The sequence below is a fragment of the Schistocerca serialis genome, chromosome 7 (assembly GCF_023864345.2).
Source record: "Schistocerca serialis cubense isolate TAMUIC-IGC-003099 chromosome 7, iqSchSeri2.2, whole genome shotgun sequence".
Classification (NCBI taxonomy): Eukaryota; Metazoa; Arthropoda; class Insecta; order Orthoptera; family Acrididae; genus Schistocerca; species Schistocerca serialis.
The window spans coordinates 128,543,914-128,567,757 of NC_064644.1; the positions used below are offsets into that span (position 1 = coordinate 128,543,914).

Genomic DNA, 23,844 nt, shown 5'->3' on the forward strand with positions numbered 1-23,844 from the left:
ATGAATAGTGATTCCAGAAAATTTCAAATAAATTCTCCGTTTCGATTGCGAAAGCAGTTAAACGGTCGTTAGAATTTATGAGTCAGATTTTGATAACAGTAAACCATGTCTAAAATTTAGCCAGAAGTCAGAGCGAAACTTGCTTCAAAAATTTAATTGAACATTTAGTAGCTTTTTGAAAAATGATGGTAGACTTTCAGGTACAGCTGAAGATGATGATGCTGTATTGCGCGTGAGAAGATCCATCAATAAGCACTAGTAAACTTATCTTATAATGCACTCTTCGAAAAGGACGATGTGGAGACTGCTGATGATACAGTAATTACACTCTTATTACAAACAAAGTGTGCAGTTATTGGGACGAGACCATTTTAAACCCTGGGTTCATTTCTGACAATGGATTATCTGAGATTAGTGGCCCTCACTTTGAACACTTGTTATGAGTTTAAATTGTTCAAAACATTGTTCAAATGGCTCTGAGCACTATGGGACTTAACATCTGAGGTCATCAGTCCCCTAGAACTTAGAACTACTTAAACCTAACTAGCCTAAGGACATCACACACATCCATGCCTGAGGCAGGATTCGAATCTGCGATCGAAGCAGTCGCGCGGTTCCGGACTGAAGCGCCTAGAAATGCTCGGCCACCACGGCCAGCTTTTAAATTGTTGTTATAAGACTGTTTATGTCAGTAAAAAGTTAAATAACAATTTCCGAACATTTGTTTTTCATGTCAGAGTAATATGGGGTACTCTACGTTCTACGATCTTTATAACAGTGATCGCAAGACTTTTTAGGACGAAGACTGTTTGCTGATGATCTGAAAGCAATATGGTCACTCCAGTTAATGATCTTATCATATATGACATTCCTAGCTTGACGCAGTAGCCGTGGCATCTCTTCTTAAATTTGGGGTTAAACTCGGAGGTAGGTAAGCGCTCCTGAAATGTGTGACGCTCTCTAGCCTTGTTCGTTATCACCCAGTCCATCCAAGGTACTTGATCTGCCATACTAGCTCAAACATCTCTTTGCTCGTCATGTATCTGTCAGGTATTTTTTATCTGTGCTGTATAATTGAAAGGAAATGGGCGACGGATGGTGCAAACTGTTACTATCCCTCTCTTATACGAGGAATTAAATTAACAGGAAAGGTAATCGAACGTTTGTGTTTGCTGGCCTGTGGCAGGAGCGGCTTCAGCATGGTGACGCTGACGGCGGAGCCCGCGCGGTGGCTGCCCAGCCTGCTGGAGGAGTTCAGGAGCCGAGGAGGGAAGCTGGTGCACCCGTACTCCGTGCGCGACCTCAGACATCTCGAAAGGGAATACGACGCCGTCGTCAACTGCGCCGGCCTCGGCGCCGCCAAGTTCGTCAAGGATGACGACGACCCCGTCTTCCCTATCCGCGGGCAGGTCGCCAGGGTGGGTGCTCGACCACGTCTCTACTCAAACACTCGGGGTTTAATATGGCCGGTTTCCTTTATGCCTTCCGCGATGTTGTACCTTCCCACTCGCAGTAAGGAATAAGGAGCTTCATAAATTTATTTTTAAATCATGATAGCTTAACACGTTTCGAACCGTACTCTTCGCCTTCGGGTGACAAACATTAATTTCAAGCAGCCATCGTTGAGATAAGACTTCAATTAAATTCGAAATATGTGTAGAAAACATAATTTTGTTTGTGCTGCCCACTTCCGTGTTAAGTTCCTACTCTTGTCTGTAAGTTAAAGGATCTTCTAGGTCAAGGAAACACGGCATATCATAGCGACACTGACAGACTTCATTGTGGTGGGACAATACTGAAGCACGTAACGTACACGTCACTAGAGACGCCACATGACACATACACAACAACAACAACAACAACAACAGCACAACAAAGCACCACACAAACAAGAACACACAGCAACAGAACAACGACATAAAGAATACATTAAAATAAGAAAGAAGATTCAAGATAGTACACAATGACCTAAAAGCACAAACTCACATATAAAATAACAAACATTTTCAAAAGACAAGGCATAAGCATTGCATTCAAAAGAGACAGTTCAATCCAAAAGTACATTCCAAAAATAACAAAAGACACAGACAGGTATCAGAAAGCAGGAACATACCAACAACAATGCAACACATGTGGTGGAAGATACGTAGGACAAACCAGCAGATCTTTCGATACTAGGTACAAAGAACATGTCCGAGTATGGAAATATCGGACAAGCCACTCAAATTTTGCAGGACATTGAAGAGAAAATAATCACAAACCTACAACAAGAGAGAAAGACATGAGAATACAATAAATAATGAAAGAAACCTCATAATCTTACAAGAAAATTACCACACTTGCGACACAAAGGCTGAAAGGAAGATACTACTAAATGACCAAGTGAATACGACTAACTACTCACTGTTCACACTGATTGATCGTGTAACAGATAGTAATCCCAATACATCATCACGAATCCCATTTCTCTCACAAGAATATAAATGTACGTGAAAAAATAAAAAAAATTAAAGAATAAAATAGTGCACACACAAACAAACAACAGAACTTACATGAACACACATATATTCACAGAAAAAAAAAGGTTGAAAGGGAAACATGTGAAAGTTGGCTACACACAGAAAATGGCAATTAAATTGCTATACGTTGAAAACAGTGACCAAAAAGAAAAGCGCATACTTTCAACCAATTTGCCACCTGAGGGGAAGCTGTTTACTTTAAAAATAATGAATTAGACGCTGATTAGTTTATTATAAAAACCTCAACCAAATGTTTTAAATCTATAACCCGGATGTGCAAACAATAACCTGTATCTGCGGACGAAAAATTCATGTACTGTTTGAGGGCACTCACTGAAGATGTCTTGTAACTAAGGCGAAACGCGTCTGGATGCACAAAAAAAAAATAAAAAAATAAAAGAACTTAATGTGCATCATGCGAAAGGCGTTTCTCTTTTGAACTACTGTAATTAAATTCGTAGTCATACCTCGATTACGACGAGTCATACCTCGATAATCCCCCCCCATGAACCATGGACCTTGCCGTTGGTGGGGAGGCTTGCGTGCCTCAGCGATACAGATAGCCGTACCGTAGGTGCAACCACAACGGAGGGGTATCTGTTGAGAGGCCAGACAAACGTGTGGTTCCTGAAGAGGGGCAGCAGCCTTTTCAGTAGTTGCAAGGGCAACAGTCTGGATGATTGACTGATCTGGCCTTGTAACAATAACCAAAACGGCCTTGCTGTGCTGGTACTGCGAACGGCTGAAAGCAAGGGGAAACTACAGCCGTAATTTTTCCCGAGGGCATGCAGCTTTACTGTATGATTACATGATGATGGCGTCCTCTTGGGTAAAATATTCCGGAGGTAAAATAGTCCCCCATTCGGATCTCCGGGCGGGGACTACTCAAGAGGATGTCGTTATCAGGAGAAAGAAAACTGGCGTTCTACGGATCGGAGCGTGGAATGTCAGATCCCTTAATCGGGCAGGTAGGTTAGAAAATTTAAAAAGGGAAATGGATAGGTTGAAGTTAGATATAGTGGGAATTAGTGAAGTTCGGTGGCAGGAGGAACAAGACTTCTGGTCAGGTGACTACAGGGTTATAAACACAAAATCAAATAGGGGTAATGCAGGAGTAGGTTTAATAATGAATAGGAAAATAGGAATGCGGGTAAGCTACTACAAACTGCATAGTGAACGCATTATTGTGGCCAAGATAGATACGAAGCCCACGCCTACTACAGTAGTACAAGTTTATATGCCAACTAGCTCTGCAGATGACGAAGAAATTGAAGAAATGTATGATGAAATAAAAGAAATTATTCAGATTGTGAAGGGAGACGAAAATTTAATAGTCATGGGTGACTGGAATTCGAGTGTAGGAAAAGGGAGAGAAGGAAACATAGTAGGTGAATATGGACTGGGGGGACAGAAATGAAAGAGGAAGCCGCCTGGTCGAATTTTGCACAGAGCACAACATAATCATAACTAACACTTGGTTTAAGAATCATGAAAGAAGGTTGTATACATGGAAGAACCCTGGAGATGCTAAAAGGTATCAGATAGATTATATAATGGTAAGACAGAGATTTAGGAACCAGGTTTTAAATTGTAAGACATTTCCAGGGGCAGATGTGGACTCTGACCACAATCTATTGGTTATGACCTGTAGATTAAAACTGAAGAAACTGCAAAAAGGTGGGAATTTAAGGAGATGGGACCTGGATAAACTAAAAGAACCAGAGGTTGTACAGAGATTCAGGGAGAGCATAAGGGAGCAATTGACAGGAATGGGGGAAATAAATACAGTAGAAGAAGAATGGGTAGCTTTGAGGGACGAAGTAGTGAAGGCAGCAGAGGATCAAGTAGGTAAAAAGACGAGGGCTAGTAGAAATCCTTGGGTAACAGAAGAAATATTGAATTTAATTGATGAAAGGAGAAAATATAAAAATGCAGTAAGTGAAACAGGCAAAAAGGAATACAAACGTCTCAAAAATGAGATCGACAGGAAGTGCAAAATGGCTAAGCAGGGATGGCTAGAGGACAAATGTAAGGATGTAGAGGCCTGTCTCACTAGGGGTAAGATAGATACCGCCTACAGGTAAATTAAAGAGTCCTTTGGAGATAAGAGAACGACTTGTATGAATATCAAGAGCTCAGATGGAAACCCAGTTCTAAGCAAAGAAGGGAAAGCAGAAAGGTGGAAGGAGTATATAGAGGGTCTATACAAGGGCGATGTACTTGAGGACAATATTATGGAAATGGAAGAGGATGTAGATGAAGATGAAATGGGAGATATGATACTGCGTGAAGAGTTTGACAGAGCACTGAAAGACCTGAGTCGAAACAAGGCCCCCGGAGTAGACAATATTCCATTGGAACTACTGACGGCCGTGGGAGAGCCAGTCCTGACAAAACTCTACCATCTGGTGAGCAAGATGTATGAAACAGGCGAAATACCCTCAGACTTCAAGAAGAATATAATAATTCCAATCCCAAAGAAAGCAGGTGTTGACAGATGTGAAAATTACCGAACTATCAGCTTAATAAGTCACAGCTGCAAAATACTAACACGAATTCTTTACAGACGAATGGAAAAACTAGTAGAAGCCAACCTCGGGGAAGATCAGTTTGGATTCCGCAGAAACACTGGAACACGTGAGGCAATACTGACCTTACGACTTATCTTAGAAGAAAGATTAAGGAAAGGCAAACCTACGTTTCTAGCATTTGTAGACTTAGAGAAAGCTTTTGACAATGTTGACTGGAATACTCTCTTTCAAATTCTAAAGGTGGCAGGGGTAAAACACAGGGAGCGAAAGACTATTTACAATTTGTACAGAAACCAGAGGGCAGTTATAAGAGTCGAGGGACATGAAAGGGAAGCAGTGGTTGGGAAGGGAGTAAGACAGGGTTGTAGCCTCTCCCCGATGTTGTTCAATCTGTATATTGAGCAAGCAGTAAAGGAAACAAAAGAAAAATTCGGAGTAGGTATTAAAGTCCATGGAGAAGAAATAAAAACTTTGAGGTTCGCCGATGATATTGTAATTCTGTCAGAGACAGCAAAGGACTTGGAAGAGCAGTTGAACGGAATGGATGGTGTCTTGAAGGGAGGATATAAGATGAACATCAACAAAAGCAAAACGAAGATAATGGAATGTAGTCGAATTAAGTCGGGTGATGTTGAGGGTATTAGATTAGGAAATGAGACACTTAAAGTAGTAAAGGAGTTTTGCTATTTGGGGAGCAAAATAACTGATGATGGTAGAAGTAGAGAGGATATAAAATGTAGGCTGGCAATGGCAAGGAAAGCGTTTCTGAAGAAGAGAAATTTGTTAACATCCAGTATAGATTTAAGTGTCAGGAAGTCATTTCTGAAAGTATTCGTATGGAGTGTAGCCATGTATGGAAGTGAAACATGGACGATAAATAGTTTGGACAAGAAGAGAATAGAAGCTTTCGAAATGTGGTGCTACAGAAGAATGCTGAAGATTAGATGGGTAGATCACATAACTAATGGGGAAGTATTGAATAGGATTGGGGAGAAGAGAAGTTTGTGGCACAACTTGACCAGAAGAAGGGATCGGTTGGTAGGACATGTTCTGAGGCATCAAGGGATCACCAATTTAGTATTGGAGGGCAGCGTGGAGGGTAAAAATCGTAGAGGGAGACCAAGAGATGAATACACTAAGCAGATTCAGAAGGATGTAGGTTGCAGTAGGTACTGGGAGATGAAAAAGCTTGCACAGGATAGAGTAGCATGGAGAGCTGCATCAAACCAGTCTCAGGACTGAAGACCACAACAACAACAACCTCGATAATACCAAAACGAAGTTATCCATGCATGTGTGTATTGAACTGGGGACCTAGAAACGACGGAAAGGCTTCGACCCCGCCGTAGCCCTCAGAGGTACACAACCCCCAACAGGCTGCAGCAATCCACTCACCCCACCGCCGCCCCACACCGAACCCAGGGTTATTGTGCGGTTCGCCCCCCAGTGGACTCCCCACCCCTCCCCGGGAACGTCTCATTCCAGACGAGTGTAACCCCAATGTTTGCATAGTAGAGTAATAATGGTGTACGCGTACATGGAGACAGAGTTTGCGCAACCAACGCAGGACATAATGTAACTGAGGCGGAACAGGGGGAACCAGCCCGCACTCGCCGAGGCAGATGGAAAACCGCCTTAAAACCATCCACAGGCTGGTCGGCACACCGGACCTCGACACTAATCGGCAGGGCGGATTTATACCAGGGACCGGCACACCTTCCCGCTCGGAAAGCAGTGTTTTAGACCGCATGGCTTACGTAAAAAAAGAAGGAACGGCCGGATGTCAATATAACTTCATACAGGGTGTTTCAAAAATGACCGGTATATTTGAAACGGCAATAAAAACTAAACGAGCAGCCATAGAAATACACCGTTTGTTGCAATATGCTTGGGACAACAGTACATTTTCAGGCGGACAAACTTTCGAAATTACAGTAGTTACAATTTTCAACAACAGATGGCGCTGCAAGTGATGTGAACGATATAGAAGACAACGCAGTCTGTGGGTGCGCCATTCTGTAAGTCGTCTTTCTGCTGTAAGCGTGTGCTGTTCACAACGTGCAAGTGTGCTGTAGACAACATGGTTTATTCCTTAGAACAGAGGATTTTTCTGGTGTTGGAATTCCACCGCCTAGAACACAGTGTTGTTGCAAGAAGACGAAGTTTTCAACGGAGGTTTAATGTAACCAAAGGACCGAAAAGCGATACAATAAAGATCTGTTTGAAAAATTTCAACGGACTGGGAACGTGACGGATGAACATGCTGGAAAGGTAGGGCGACCGCGTACGGCAACCACAGAGGGCAACGCGCAGCTAGTGCAGCAGGTGATCCAACAGCGGCCTCGGGTTTCCGTTCGCCGTGTTGCAGCTACGGTCCAAATGACGTCAACGTCCACGTATCGTCTCATGCGCCGGAGTTTACACCTCTATCCATACAAAATTCAAACGCGGCAACCCCTCAGCGCCGCTACCATTGCTGCACGAGAGACATTCGCTAACGATATAGTGCACAGGATTGATGACGGCGATATGCATGTGGGCAGCATTTGGTTTACTGACGAAGCTTATTTTTACCTGGACGGCTTCGTCAATAAACAGAACTGGCGCATATGGGGAACCGAAAAGCCCCATGTTGCGGTCCCATCGTCCCTGCATCCTCAAAAAGTACTGGTCTGGGCCGCCATTTCTTCCAAAGGAATCATTGGCCCATTTTTCAGATCCGAAACGATTACTGCATCACGCTATTTGGCCATTCTTCGTGAATTTGTGAAGGTACAAACTGCCTTAGACGACACTGCAAACACCTCGTGGTTTATGCAAGATGGTGCCCGGCCACATCGCACGGCCGACGTCTTTAATTTCCTGAATGAATATTTCGATGATCATGTGATTGCTTTGGGCTATCCGAAACATACAGGAGGCGGCGTGGATTGGCCTCCCTATTCGCCAGACATGAACCCCTGTGACTTCTTTCTGTGGGGACACTTGAAAGACCAGGTGTACCGCCAGAATCCAGAAACAATTGAACAGCTGAAGTAGTACATCTCATCTGCATGTGAAGCCATTCCGCCAGACACGTTGTCAAAGGTTTCGGGTAATTTCATTCAGAGACTACGCCATATTATTGCTACGCATGGTGGATATGTGGAAAATATCGTACTATAGAGTTTCCCAGACTGCAGCGCCATCTGTTGTTGAAAATTGTAACTACTGTAATTTCGAAAGTTTGTCTGCCGAAAATGTACTATTGTCCCAACCATATTGCAACAAACGGTGTATTTCTATCGCTGCTCGTTTAGTTTTTATTGCCGTTTCAAATATACCGGTCATTTTTGAAACACCCTGTACATATACACACCGTCGGCCGGTATGTAAGTGATCGAGTTTCAGTTCTCTGTGACAGGTAGAATGGCGAACAGAGTACGTTAGTGTTGATCGTGTTTAGTGCCGTTACCAGACCTGAGACGGTATATAAAGTGCGTGAACAGCGTCAGATGCTAAGAGATCACTATGGAGGATACAGAGATGCCGCGTGCTCGCGTGGAACAGCGTTATCAGCACCTAACAGAGTTTCAGGTAGGCTTTATTGTGAGGCTCCATTCTGCCGGCTGGTCGAGCCGTGAAATATCCGGATTTGTAAGGCATCTGGATGTGCCAGTGACCCAGTGGCGGACTGCATGGAAACGTGATGACAGGCGTACTCTTCGCCAAGGCTCCGATCAACCTGGGAGAATAGCCCTATAGTGCAAGTACATACAATCCCTTCACATACGCGTTTGTCATCTGGGAACAAGTAATGGACTCCTTGCCCATCTTCTGTCATTCCGCATTATTAATCGGAGACTAGCAGAAGTCGAACTAAGGAGTTACCGTTCCATTCGTAGGCTGCTGTTAACCACAGCGCAAACGGCTGCATTTGGGATGGTGGGAAGCATGCACTGGTGATGAATGCTGCACAACTGTATTTAGTGATGAATCGCGGTTCTGCATACCCTAGATAACCACTGTCGGCGAGTACGGTGGCAGCCGGGGAAGAGGTCCCATTATCTCACTGTTTTGGAGAGGCACAGCGATGTTACTTCTGGCGTCACAATGTGGGTAGCCATCGGGTATGACATCGATTGATAGTGACTGAGAGAACTTTGACGGCACAACGGGCATCTTGCGTTCTCTTTTGCGACAGCATCGTCGTGCCACTTTTCATCAGGACAATGCTGATCGACACATGCTACGTACCTTTATGAACTGTCTGCATAACGTTTAGGTAGTTCAGAGGCCAGGAAGATCCCCAAATATCTCCCCTATAGAGCACGTGAGTGAGCAGCTCAAACGCCAGCTCCGACCCATTTCCTGTACTCGGGATATCAAGGACGAGTTAAAACAGCTGTGGCCCAGCTTATCTCAGAAGAAGATACGACGACATTATGACATCCTTCCCAACCGAATAAGTGCATACATCCAGACCAGGAGTGGCGGGGCTGCGAGGTCATACCGATAAGAGTACTTATACTGCCAATTTTTTGTAAATTTGACTCGATTTTGTAACCACTGGAATAGCCCGTGAAATAGAATAACAGCCCTCTCAATCCTTGAAGTTTCATTTTCTTCCCTCTTCCAATTCTTGGTGCTTAACTTTTTTTTTTTTTTTTGTCAGGCAGTGCACCTTTAAGCTGTTCCATTGCACAAGTCTCGTTTAGAAGGATTCAAAGCGAAAAATGGAAATTATGCTGTTTTTTCGTGTAGGGGAAACTTGACGAAAAGAAGAATAGTAATTGTAATTTTTATTTGATTGTCATGATTACAAAGTTTTTTTTTAATGACGTTACCGGTTACGGCTATGCGATTGCCGTCTGTCTTCAAAATTGCATGGAATAGACGAAACCGGTAATTTTATTCAGAAAACTTTGCAATAAAGACTATCAAATAAAAATTATGTACATCATGATTGCCCTTCCGATTGTCATTTTATGTAAAATTCTGTTCAGGATATTAATTAGTGCCGGCCGGGGTGGACGAGCGGTTCTAGGCGCTACAGTCTGGAACTGCGCGACCGCTACGGTCGTAGGTTCGAATTCTGCCTCGGGCATGGATATGTGTGATGTCCTTAGGTTAGTTAGGTTTAAGTAGTTCTAAGTTCTAGGGATCTGATGACCTCAGATGTTAAGTCCCATAGTGCTCAGAGCCATTTGAACGATTTTTTATTAATTAGTAATAAGGATGAAAAGATTGTGAATGGGTAATCATTAAAGAAATAATGTTGAGATTAAAAGAGATTTAAGTAGTTAAATTTAACAATCACTTGTGAACAATTAGGATCAGTAATTGCCCATACACGATGTTACAGCTAAATCTTCATTGTTTTCGTGAGGTACAATATAGAATGACACTAACCATAGTGAAGACGACACTGCAACAGTAGTGATAAGTGTGAGTTTAATTGGAATCGTTAGTGTCGAAATGCTTGTCAAATAAACAATGACTGACTTACGTATTTCGCTCATTCACAGTTATAGGATATTGTCTATTTTGATGGAATGGACTATATGAATTAAAAATACGTAACGACGTTTAAATCGAATCAGCGGGACATGGGATGTGTACTAGGCACAAGCTACGGCTCTTAGCCTTCCCCTGTTCATGACTGTGTAAGTTCTACTATCCCCTCACTATCCCCCAACTAAATAAATTCCTATGAAATTATATGTTCCAGAGCCTCAACTTCATCTATGATAATTCCGATTGTCTGTATTAAACTTGTGACTGATAATATTCCTGAGAAACAGGTCACAATGTAAGAGGAACCTCATAAGAAGCGATCAAAAGTGGATTAAACTGCCATGATCTTGATGGAAATCAGGAATCTCTGAATGCGAACCAAACGCGTGCTTAACACTTTTTTGAAGCGACCGAGCGAGGTGGCTTAGCGGTTAGCACACTGGACTCGCATTTGGGTGGCCGTCGGTTCAAACCCTCGTCTGGCCATCCAGATCTGGGATTTCCGTGATTTCCCTGAATCGCTCCAGACAAATGGCAGCATGGTTCTTTTGAAAGGGCACGGCCAATTTCCTTCCCCATCCTTGGCACCATCCGAACTTGTGCTCCGTCTCTAATGACTTCGATGTCAACGGTACGTTAAACTCAATCTTCCCTCCTTCCTTATTTTAAGGAAGCGGCTGTTTCAAATGTGGCTCGCGCCACCTGACGTCATTTAGTCTCCAGGCAAACAATTAATGCCAAGAGGTTGTCAAGTTCACCCAGCTCTCCTAACCACGCATGCGTTATTGTTGCCTTCCTCTGGAAGATTCCAAACGCTACTGTCTTCCCTATGTAGGCAGAATATTGTGCCACCCCAAAGTCTGTAGGTTTACTCAGAATTACTATGACTATGGCGGACACTAATATCGGAGGCTGGGGTGTTTTAATCCAATGTCGCTGCTTAGAAACAGAGACGATTTTATTCTAAATATATTGCAAACAAACTGATACATTCTACATCATTTCGAGGGAGCGAAATCATGGTTCCTGGAACATGCAAACAATTCAGTAAATAACTCAGTTGGAACAAGTTGCCAACTGTCACGACTCAGTGCAAACTATACTGCATGCTCTGAATGTGCTGCGATTTTTGGTCAAAAGTCAGCAGTCGTTAGACTCTGAGTTTACTGGTATTTTCCTAGTGCAGCCTTTCGAGAGGAATTAAGTGAACTATTTCATTAGAGATTACGTTTGCAGTTAGTTTACGAAAATTTACTTTACCATCTTGCACTATGATGTGAACTTTTTGAGTTGTCTACTTCGTGTTGGCTTCAAATGGTTTGGCAGCAGCGCGCTTCTACTTCTTTTGTGAGTTTTACGGCCACATTTGAGCTCCTTAATTCTGGCACCACGGAACACCACTGAACACCACTGAGAGTTCACATGAACTTCATCTACTGCGGGTTTGATCTACGCAGCTGTCGAAAACTTCAAAAGAAATTATTTTCCTCCAAAACGCCATATTAAAGCTTCACATAACTGCAAACTAACAACATGACATCGCATCAGAAAAGCGTTTCTAGAGACGTTCTCAACAGCACTTCTGCGTTTTAATGAAAATTTGTCAATCAACGTACGTTGGTTTGGTTGGACTGTAGCGAAAGAGTTTAGGCCTGGAATTTAAGAAGTTTAATGAGGGAGAATGAAACATGGTAGTTCGGGATAATAGAACCTTTTCCGTCGAGAGGACTCAGCAGAAAATAATTGTTGAGAGAAGTAGAAGGTAGGGCGAGTTCCCCCGTTGTGATGAGGACGTTTGTTAAAGCTAACACGCGGCAGCATGTGGAGCACGTGGTAATGAACATAAACACACACACACACACGCACACGCGCGCACACGCACCATGCAGGAATATATTACATACTTAGACTGTACGTTTTAATTGTGATATTATTTTATGTCGATTTTTCCTTCGCGATATGGTTTTTTATTATACCTGAAATTATGAACTACATTTCTTGAACGTACAGAGATAATAAGATTTAATTTGCGGTCTCATATTTCAGGTTTATGCGCCTTGGATCAAGCACGTCTTTTTGGAAGAGTTTAGCGGTGGGAACTACGTAATACCAAAGTAAGTATTAGTCTGTATTTAGAAGTATTTGGGTTGTTTATACCGGTTGGTACATTTTTGTACTTCTTGGCTTAATGTACGTGTGTTCCGTTCAGTGTTTCATATGCAGTTATGCTGTTTTAACTTTGCGTACCCGTGAAAAATGGTGCCAGAAGAAAAACATGTAGTAGGTGTCTATTGCTAACTGATTTTCCAGATGTTCTACCTAATACGTGTACGGTTGAATGTAGACACGGTCTTCAAGTGTTTTCTGAATTTTTTTGTAACTTTAATTGAATTTTCCGTTGGTGTTTGACAGCACGTGATAAAAATATTAAATAGGGAATATTTGATAATGTTCTGCAAAAGGGAGACTCACTAGTAACCTCCTTTCAGTTTCTTAAGCCGTCGACAGCTAACAAATTAATACCGCTAACACAGATAAAACTACGCGCTACTTACACAGACATTATTTATATAGAAGATACAAAAATAATGACATGTAGATGTTTACTTTAAATGGACTACATTTTTATGTCACGAAAAAATAGTTAAATACAATTAAAAAAGGAAAAAGGAAAGTTTTTTAATGTGCAGATACTTTTAACAACAGATGGAAAATCATGCTGAATTTAAACTTTTAATGTAATATTTGTACAACGAAAACCTGATTTAACAGGGGGGGGGGAAAAGAAAAAGTCACCTTTCTGCTTTTCTTAACGGAATGTGAAACTTCACAAACTGCATTCGTGTGGGAGGTTTTCAGGTGAAAGATGTCCGGTAAAGCTTGAATCTTCCTGTCTCAGCTTCCAGCTTCTGTCACGTTCATGTAATCTGACTCGCACAGCTCTTCCCTCATGTCCAACGTATACTTTTCCAAATGTTTGCATGTGATTTTCTACACACCGGTCTGAGCCAAGTGTTGCAGTTTGTCTTTACTATTAAATGACATTTTTTATATTTTTTTGACATTAGAAAATGCAGGTCTTTAGTTTGCGAGACTTCCAACTTCTTTGCGAGCTTATCTGAATTTTTGGGATTGTTGAATGGTGCACCAGTTTTAGTAACCTCTGTCTGGTTCATGTACGTCGTATAATTTCACTCATTATCTCTTTTTGTAATATATTATCAATCAGGGCAGTGGCCTAGCCATTGCATAAGAAGCCAAAGTTGAGTTCGACTGTGGTTTCTGAGTGAAGTGGAATCAGGACTTTTGGGTCCTCAGTTCCTCTTCAGATGATGCCTGGTTCAGCCTATCACTGTTATTGTACAAAAAGAATCTGCACCATTATGCATAAAAAAATCCCCATCAGTAATTTGAAGAGCCTTTGCTCAACCTCGAGGTTGGTGTATGGTGCGCAATATTTGGTGCTAGCATCATAACACGATAATTTCATCAAGCTATTAATGCTGACAGGCATGTCCAGAAACTGTTTAATCACATGTGAATCAGATCACGGATGATGAACGGCTGTATGGATATTTTCAGAAAGACGAAGCGCCTGCATACACCGCCTTTACAACTAGTCACGAGAGCATGAGATGTTTGGTGAGGAGAGGTCAGTCAGCAGACTGCTGCCCACCCTGTCCGCCAAATCATTCATGTACATAGAGAACAACAGCGGTCCTGTCACACGACCCTGGGGCTCTCTTGACGATATCCTTGTCTCTGATGAACACTCGCCGTCGAGGACAACATACTGGTTTCTATTTCTTAAGAAGTCTTCGAGCCACTCACATATCTGTGAACTTATTCCATATGCTTGTACCTTCGTTAATAGCCTGCAATGGGGCTCCGTGTCAAATGCTTTCTGGAAATCTAAAAATTTGAAATCTGCCTGTTGACCTTCATCCACAGTTCTCAGGATGTCAAGTGAGAAAAGGGCAAGCTGAGTTTCGCACGAGCAATGCTTTATAGAACCATGCTGATTCGTGGACATAAGCTTCTTAGCTTCAAGAAAGTTTATTATATTTGAACTGAGAATGTGTTCAAGGATTCTGCACCAAACAGAAGTTAGGGATATTGGTCAGTAATTCTGCGGCTCTGATCTTTTACCTTTGTTATAAACTGCAGTCGCCTGAGCTTTTTTCCAGACGCTTGGGACTTTTTGCTGGGCGAGAAATTAACGGTAAATGCAAGCTACGTAAGGGACCAATGCCGTAGAGTACTCCTTGTAAAATCGAATTGGGATTCCTTCCGGACGTGATGATTTATTTGTTTTCAAATCTTTATGCTTATTTCTACGTCGTCCATACAGGAATCTGTTCGATGGTCAAATGACCGTATGTTTGTACGGTTCTCCTGAGTGAACGGTTTCTTGAATGTGAAATTTAAAGCCGGCCGCGGTGGCCGTGCGGTTCTGGCGCTGCAGTCCGGAACCACGGGACTGCTACGGTCGCAGGTTCGAATCCTGCATCGGGCATGGGTGTGTGTGATGTCCTTAGGTTAGTTAAGTTTAAGTAGTTCTAAGTTCTAGGGGACTTATGACCTAAGATGTTGAGTCCCATAGTGCTCAGAGCCATTTGAACCATTTTTGAAATTGAAAACTTCGGCTGCCACACCAGACTGGTCAACATGGGACTAAATGGAAGCCTTAGACCCGCTTAGCGATTTTACGTACGACTACAATTCTCTTGGGTTCTCTGCCAGATCTTTCGCTAAGGTGCGACGGTGCAGTTGTTTTCTTCGCGCATTGACCTTTTCACAGACGCACGAATCTCTACTAACCTTCGCTTGTCGCCATTTGGGAGTACCCTTTTGAACCTAGAGTGCAATAACCTCTGCTTCCTCAGGATCTTATGAATTTCGTTATTAAACCATAATGAGTCTTCTCCATCCCTTATCCACGTAATTCTCCAGACCACGTTTTACAATCAACTTAAATTTTGCCCGTAATTTCTCTACATCTGTCTTAATGGTGAGCACACTGTTTTCTTTGTCTCGATGACAAACAGAGCAAACAGGAATTATAACACTTGTGTCGTCCGTGCTGAAGGAACAATCCTCTGCAGAAGCTGACGTCAAAGTACGTCAAGGACAAGGATACGAGAACAGCGATAATAAAATTAAAGAGAGAGGGCCTGAGAAGCAGCTGTACTGAGAATCATTCCTCTTGCAGCCTGTGAACTGAAAATCATGGCAGTGAAGGAGAAGGGGGAGGAGCGCGGTAACAAAAATAGGACAAAGAAATGACGCTGTTGTAGAAGGTATCCTCCACCACAGACTGCTCAGTAGCATACAGACCGTAAGTTTAGATGTAGATGATCTGCGTATTAAATAGTCATCTGAGTAGCAAACCTAGCTACATTTCGGTATAGACAAGCTGTTTTCTATTAAGCGTGATTGAGGCACGTTCGAGTGGACAGATAACTGAGTTGCCTTGTTGCCGTTGCAGCATAGACTCGGTGGTGCTGGGCGGCACTAGCCAGCACAGAGACTGGGAGTGCGATGTGCGGCCAGAGGACTCAGAGCACGTGCTGGGTGGCTGCGCGAGACTGCTGCCTGCGCTGCGGAGTGCACCCCTGCTCGTCCAGTGGGCAGGGCTGAGACCCGCCAGGCGCCGAGTGCGTCTCGAGGCTCAGCGCCTGCCCGGCTCAGCGCTCAAGGTGAGTACTACGCACTGTGGCTCATACACCTGCTGGTCCAATGCAGAGGGCTGAGGGCCCTAAGATGCCGTATGTGGCTTGAGACTCAGCGCGCACCTGGCTCAGTGCTCAATGTGAGTCCTATGCTCATAGCATATCCAAAAAGCACTGTAGCTCATCCCCTGATGGTCCAATAGAAGGGGCTGAGGGCTGCCAGTTGCCGTGTGTGGCTTGAGGCTCAGCACCTGCACAGCTCAGCCTTCAAGGCGGGTACTGTGAACATAGAACGTCTGAAACACACCCCTGCTGGTCTTGTGGATGGCGCTGTCTCCTGCCAGGTACCTGTGAAGCTTGAGGCTCAGCGCCTGTCCAGCTCGAGCTCAAGGTGAGTACCATGCACATAGCAGGTCTCAAAGCCGCTGTGGCATCTGCTCCTGTTGGTCCAGTGGATGAGGCTGTGGCCTACCAGAAACTGTGACTTGAAGCACAGTGCCTACTCGCCCAATGCTCAAGGCAACACCTACAGACACAGGATGTGCCAAATGCACTGTGGTATGTATCCTTGCTGGTCCATTTGATGGGGCCATAAACTCCCAGGAGGTTTGTGCAGCTTGATGCAACTGCCTGCTTGGCCCATCACTCAATATGAGTAATCTAAACTTGCTGCATCATGCATCCATGCTGATACAATGGAAGGATATGCAGCCTGATTGTAATGCATACACTTTGTGTCTAAACCTCTGCCTGATTCAACACTCAAGGTATCAAAGAAAAACACACACACACACACACACACACACACACACACACACACACACACACACACACACACACACACACGCGCGCGCGCGCGCGCGCGCGCGCGCGCACAGAATGTGTCAATCATGATAGAGTGCGCACCCCAGGAGGTAGTTGCTGATTGAGGACCAGCAACTGCTCAGCTCAATATGCAAAGTGTGTACTGCATACAAAGGAAGACCCAGATGCACGCAGTACACACCTCGAGTGCCGCAGCAAACAGGGCCTCAAGCTACTAAATGACTCATGTGGTTTGGTGCCTGGTGCCAGTCTTCAAGGTGAGTGTTACAGACACATGGTGTCACAAACTTACAACAGTGTGCCATCCCACTGGTCCTCTGGTCTTTTGGACAGCTTGGTATCACATGTGGCTTGGGTTAAGGACCAGCCTGTTCAGCGTTCAAAGTGAGTACTACACACAAAGGATGTCCTGTCACATACTCCTGTCAGCCCAGAGCGTGGATGCAAGTGGCAACTGATGCTTGAGACTCACAATGTGAGTACTGCATGCACAGGATACCCCTGCACTGTATTGCACAACCCTGCTGATTCAGTGGGTGAGATTACGACCAGGGAGCACATATGGCTTGAGACTCAACGTCTGACTCGACCAATGATCAAAATGTGTGCTATATACTCAGGAAGTCCCAAACACGCTGCAGTGCGCATCTGTCTTAGTGCAGTCGCTCCCGCTCCAACCCCTAGACAGCAACTAGTGCTTGGAGTACAATCTGTGTACTGGACAATTCTCTTTATAGACTTATAATCACAAGTGATGTTTTGCACCATTGCAAACTCAAGAAACACTTGGGTGCAGAGTGTTGCATTGAGAAACTCGGGGAGTGTACATAATACACTCCTGGAAATTGAAATAAGAACACCGTGAATTCATTGTCCCAGGAAGGGGAAACTTTATTGACACATTCCTGGGGTCAGATACATCACATGATCACACTGACAGAACCACAGGCACATAGACACAGGCAACAGAGCATGCACAATGTCGGCACTAGTACAGTGTATATCCACCTCTCGCAGCAATGCAGGCTGCTATTCTCCCATGGAGACGATCGTAGAGATGCTGGATGTAGTCCTGTGGAACGGCTTGCCATGCCATTTCCACCTGGCGCCTCAGTTGGACCAGCGTTCGTGCTGGACGTGCAGACCGCGTGAGACGACGCTTCATCCAGTCCCAAACATGCTCAATGGGGGACAGATCCGGAGATCTTGCTGGCCAGGGTAGTTGACTTACACCTTCTAGAGCACGTTGGGTGCACGGGATACATGCGGACGTGCATTGTCCTGTTGGAACAGCAAGTTCCCTTGCCGGTCTAGGAATGGTAGAACGATGGGTTCGATGACGGTTTGGATGTACCGTGCACTATTCAGTGTCCCCTCGACGATCACCAGTGGTGTACGGCCAGTGTAGGAGATCGCTCCCCACACCATGATGCCGGGTGTTGGCCCTGTGTGCCTCGGTCGTATGCAGTCCTGATTGTGGCGCTCACCTGCACGGCGCCAAACACGCATACGACCATCATTGGCACCAAGGCAGAAGCGACTCTCATCGCTGAAGGCGACACGTCTCCATTCGTCCCTCCATTCACGCCTGTCGCGACACCACTGGAGGCGGGCTGCACGATGTTGGGGCGTGAGCGGAAGACGGCCTAACGGTGTGCGGGACCGTAGCCCAGCTTCATGGAGACGGTTGCGAATGGTCCTCGCCGATACCCCAGGAACAACAGTGTCCCTAATTTGCTGGGAAGTGGCGGTGCGGTCCCCTACGGTACTGCGTAGGATCCTACGGTCTTGGCGTGCATCCGTGCGTCGCTGCGGTCCGGTCCCAGGTCGACGGGCACGTGCACCTTCCGCCGACCACTGGCGACAACATCGATGTACTGTGGAGACCTCACGCCCCACGTGTTGAGCAATTCGGCGGTACGTCCACCCGGCCTCCCGCATGCCCACTATACGCCCTCGCTCAAAGTCCGTCAACTGCACATACGGTTCACGTCCACGCTGTCGCGGCATGCTACCAGTGTTAAAGACTGCGATGGAGCTCCGTATGCCACGGCAAACTGGCTGACACTGACGGAGGCGGTGCACAAATGCTGCGCAGCTAGCGCCATTCGACGGCCAACACCGCGGTTCCTGGTGCGTCCGCTGTGCCGTGCGTGTGATCATTGCTTGTACAGCCCTCTCGCAGTGTCCGGAGCAAGTATGGTGGGTCTGACACACCGGTGTCAATGTGTTCTTTTTTCCATTTCCAGGAGTGTAGAACAGAATCTTCAGATTGGGGAATAAGTATTATAGCTGTGCCACAGGGATCGACACTAGACCCACTGTTGTTACATATGAATGATCTTGCACAATATATCCAAGAAGTAGAAACACAGGGGTTGAATAAAAATATGGAAACACTGCGAGAAACGCATACTTGAATATAAACGCAGATGCTAGCCAAGCCTACATGTTGCGGCATTGTATTTGACCAAGAACGACATCTGTGGAATGTCCTCAATACGTTACAAGCGTCAGTCAAGGTCAGAACAGAGTTTTGTGTAGTTTTGAGTGCATTACGTCGGACATAATTGAATTCGAACGCGAGCGAATTGACGCTCGTGTGGTGGGTGCTTCTGTAACCGAGGTAGCCACAGTGTTTGGTGTTTTGAGAGGCACCGTACTGAATTTTTGGTTCAAATGGCTCTGAGCACTATGGGACTTAACATCTGAGGCCATCAGTCCCCTAGAACTTAGAACTACTTTAACTTAAGGACATCACACACATCCATGCCCGAGGCAGGATTCGAACCTGCGACCGTAGCAGACTCGCAGTTCCGGACTGAAGTGCCTAGAACCGCTCGGCCACAGCAGCCGGCTACTGAATTTTTCTACCGCATACAGGAAAAGCGGAGAAACATCATCTACCAAATCGCTAAATACGTTATTGCAGTGCCCGTGTTGTTAAGAAGGACGCGTTCCATAACATTGTTCTTACTGGACTAGGTCGTGCGACTGCAGTCGTAATGGCTTGTTCTCATAGTCGTGCGTAGTCGCTTGTAGTTGGCGACTAGCCTGAGAGGCAAAGCTCCGTGGAGGCTTTGTGATATCGAAAACCAGCCAATGTAAACCTTATAAGGTTTTGTTGCCTTTGTAAACGGAAATAGTCTTTAGAGTTGTTTAGTGGTATAATTTTTCCTACTTCAACGTTCATTTCTTTATTTCCATTACTGGAAGCTTCTTCGTGACTCACTATTCTTCAATTGGCCGGATGATAGTGTGTTGTGCCCTTATGTGATTAGCAGGTTCTTAGTCTGTTTTATCAAAAACTTAAAGTTATTGGACGGTGTACGTCAGTCTTTCATTGTCAGGCTCTTGGTACTGGATACATCCTGGCAGTCAATAATGAGCGAGTGGAATTTTTACAAATAATGTAGAATCAAAAGATTTCTGTTCATTTTGCTGCCAAGTTAGCTTCAAGAATGTTGTGCAGTTATAGAAATCAAAATATAGATAACTTGCAATAGGCCGTCTGTTACTCGAAAAGTGACTTCGTTTTTAACAGCGATGATCTATTTAAAGCTTCAAATTTCGTTGTTTGTAGTCATCGAGGAAGCAACTAGCTGACATCATCGGGTTGAAAACTTCAACATCAACTCTCGGGTACCAAATAAAAGGAAATAGTTTGTTTCTGCTTTATTTGTAAAAATTCCTTCAACTCTCACTATCTGCCGTGACCACTTTCCCGATAGCAAAAGCTTGACGCTTTCTACAAAAACTTTAATTCTTCATTCCTACATAAAGAATGGGAAGACAGATATCTGCGTACATGGGGACACAACAGTGTCTCTCTCATTGGACAGCCATTTCAATAAAAATGCAATAGTTCTATCATAACAGTAAAATTGAAAGTTGAGCATTGAAGACAAAAAATAACGCTGCTGGACAACTCACACGGTTTTCTTTGGGTTAAAAAAATTTCTTTTGTAATTGGATACAAACCGACACTTTTCATCGACGCTGGGTGTCGCATCAAAGACATGTTGAGCAGCCTCTGTTTGGCTGACTCGTTACGCACTGCAAAAACGAAATCGGAAATATGGGATGAAACACCAGGGGAAATGCAATAAATATTAAAATGCAATCAGCGATTACGTCGCAGGTTCGAATCCTGCCTCGGGCATGGATGTGTGTGATGTCCTTAGGTTAGTTAGGTTTAAGTAGTTCTAAGTTCTAGGGGACTTATGACCACAGCAATTGAGTCCGATAGTGCTCAGAGCCATTTGAACCATTTGAACGATTACGTACATTGTTGCATTTTGTCTACAAAGTCTGCTTAACGTGATTTGCTTCGTATGATTTTTGTTTCGTCGTATGATGATCTTGAAGACAAAGACAAGGTGATGGGCGATCTACTTGTGCTTGATGATCAGCTTCTGGATAGAATGGGAAGAAATGTCGAGGACGTAGCGAAAAATTACATTATATGTGGGACATGTAAAGAAATAGTAACGCTAATCTTAGTGTAAGTACTTACTATTTACCAAGACATTTTTGCAGACTTTGGTAGATATTTGCCACATTTTGATTTTTTACGTGCAGGTACCTGACGTGCGTCAATGTGTAAAATGAAACTGATTGTGAAGCTAAGATTTACTGCTGATTTTCATCCTGAATTTGAGAAAAAAAGAAATTTCTTTACGAGGTTGTTGAAAGTAAAAGGATGTTCAAGGTGCTTAATGAAAAAATAATAATAATTTGATGAAGAAACTGTTGATGTTAGTGGGACTATGAAGGTGGATACTGAAGAAGAGGCTATGTCGTTAACGTTCGGGGATCTGTTAGAAATTGAGTAATTTAGAGGTTATAGAGATCAAAGGTATGTTGAGGTGCGTGGCACTGAGCCAGATTAAAGTTCTGTTCGTATGGCAGGTGGCTCTAATATAGCATATATTATTCGTGTTTGGGAAACTGATCGATGCTTAACCGATGATGTCGCAAGTGTAATTTGCAGCTGTGAACTAATCCAAGATATCTCCATCAGTTACTGCACTGGATGGGATGATTGTGGATCATAAGACAGAGTACAGTAATCTTAAAGTAAAGGCGATTGTTCCCTTCATTCTGCTGTGGTTGATATAACACCAAAAGATTGAAAAAGAGGTGAAGTTGTAGAGATTGGGCTGGAAGGATTGTCAGGGGGGTCTTCAGAATTTTGGAGAAGGCTAGATACTGAGGTGGTTGGCCCAGAGGGGTGTTCTAGGCGTGGCCTAGACGTACAATTTATTGAACTTTGTTACTTCCGTTGCAGGTGGTGCACAACTACGGGCACGGTGGTGCAGGCATAACTCTGAGCTGGGGCTGCGCTGGACACGCCGTTGACCTCCTGCAGCAGGAGCTGACAGCCTGCAAGCTCTGAGGGCCACCGTCGTCGTCTGCTAGAGGTTTTCCTAGGGGTTCCAGTTCCAGTGCAGTCAACCAGAAAGCCGTTACATGAAAAATATTACTACCTCTACACCTTCATCTACACTGTGTCAACACCTACAGCGACTACAGCGATCACTTTGAAGTGTGTGGTAGAGGTTGCGCTCCACTGTACAATATGTTAAAGTTTCTTCCTGTTACAATCGAGTGAGGAAGAATTGCTGCTTAAATTCCTCTGCGTGCGCTGTAATTAGTCTAATCTTACCTTAATGATACCTACGAGAGCTAAACGTACAGGGTTATAGTACATTCCTAGATTGCTCACTTAATACTGGTTCTTGAAACTAGAGGAGACAGCTCCAGCAGGATAGTTGGCATCTTTCATAAACCCTCTGCCAGTTCAGGTTTTCAGAATGCTCTCCTATTCGTGCTGCCATTCATTGTATACATTCATTAATCCCGGATAGTTCTACATGGAATGGGTCAAACTCACCTGAGAAGTATCCTTAAATGAATTGCAAGAGTGCTTTGTAAGAAATTTGTTGTTGACTGATTGTATTTTCCTAGTTTCCTACCTATGCTCCGATGTCTGCCACCCACTTTGCGTACGACTAAGTCTATGTGATCATTCCATTTCATATTCCTGCAAGTGACCGATACCATATGTGGCTCACTGATACTATAGTCACATGATACTACGTTCTAGAGTTTTGTGAAATGAACAAATTTACGTGACTGAACATTTAAAGTGCATTGTCAGTCTTTGAACCACTTTGAAGTCTTATCACGATCTCACTGGATATTTGCGTAGCTTTTATCAGACATAACTGTATTACAGATAACATCGGCTGCAAAAAGCCTGATGTCCCTACTCACACTATTTACCGCATCATTAATACACAACACGAACAGTGAATGAAGAGGGCACCAATGTGTCATAAAGTATTCTCCAAATTATTAATATTACGTTATATAACAAATGAAGTAATTCAATCGACTATTGTTTACGTGGAAATGAACATTCTGCTCTACTTTGTAATTTTCTACAGATTTTCGAAAAGTTCTGTTGATCTCCATTGTCTACTTGTGTATGAAGAATTCAGTTTGCTCCTACAGAGGTTTGCTCTTTTCAGAATGAATCATTCGCCCTGTGACAGAATGTATCCTATAATGAAACTTCCTGACAGTTGGTTGGTTGGTTGGTTTGGGGGAGGGGACCAAACAGCGAGGTCATCGGTCCCATCGGATTAGGAAAGAATAGGGAAGGAAGTCGACCATGCCGTTTCGAAGAAACCAACCCTGACAGATGGAAATTGTATACCAGACGGGGACATAACTCAGAGCCCAGATTTTTTTTTTTTTGCAGAAATATTAATATCAGCTGATCTATCCAGCCAT

The 23,844-nt window shown here is 44.0% G+C and overlaps 1 protein-coding gene across 1 annotated transcript in view; it reads left to right on the top strand.

Annotated features, from left to right (window-relative positions):
• The window catches only part of LOC126412605 (D-aspartate oxidase), an 85,188-nt gene extending 62,092 nt beyond the window's left edge, over nucleotides 1-23,096 (top strand). The window contains exons 4-7 of the mRNA XM_050082272.1: nucleotides 1,187-1,418; nucleotides 12,593-12,660; nucleotides 16,035-16,245; nucleotides 22,334-23,096. Of these exons, the coding sequence (XP_049938229.1) occupies nucleotides 1,187-1,418; nucleotides 12,593-12,660; nucleotides 16,035-16,245; nucleotides 22,334-22,441 (619 nt within the window). The 3' untranslated portion in view covers nucleotides 22,442-23,096. The remainder of the gene's footprint in view (nucleotides 1-1,186; nucleotides 1,419-12,592; nucleotides 12,661-16,034; nucleotides 16,246-22,333) is intronic.
• The last annotated feature ends 748 nt before the right edge of the window (nucleotides 23,097-23,844 follow it).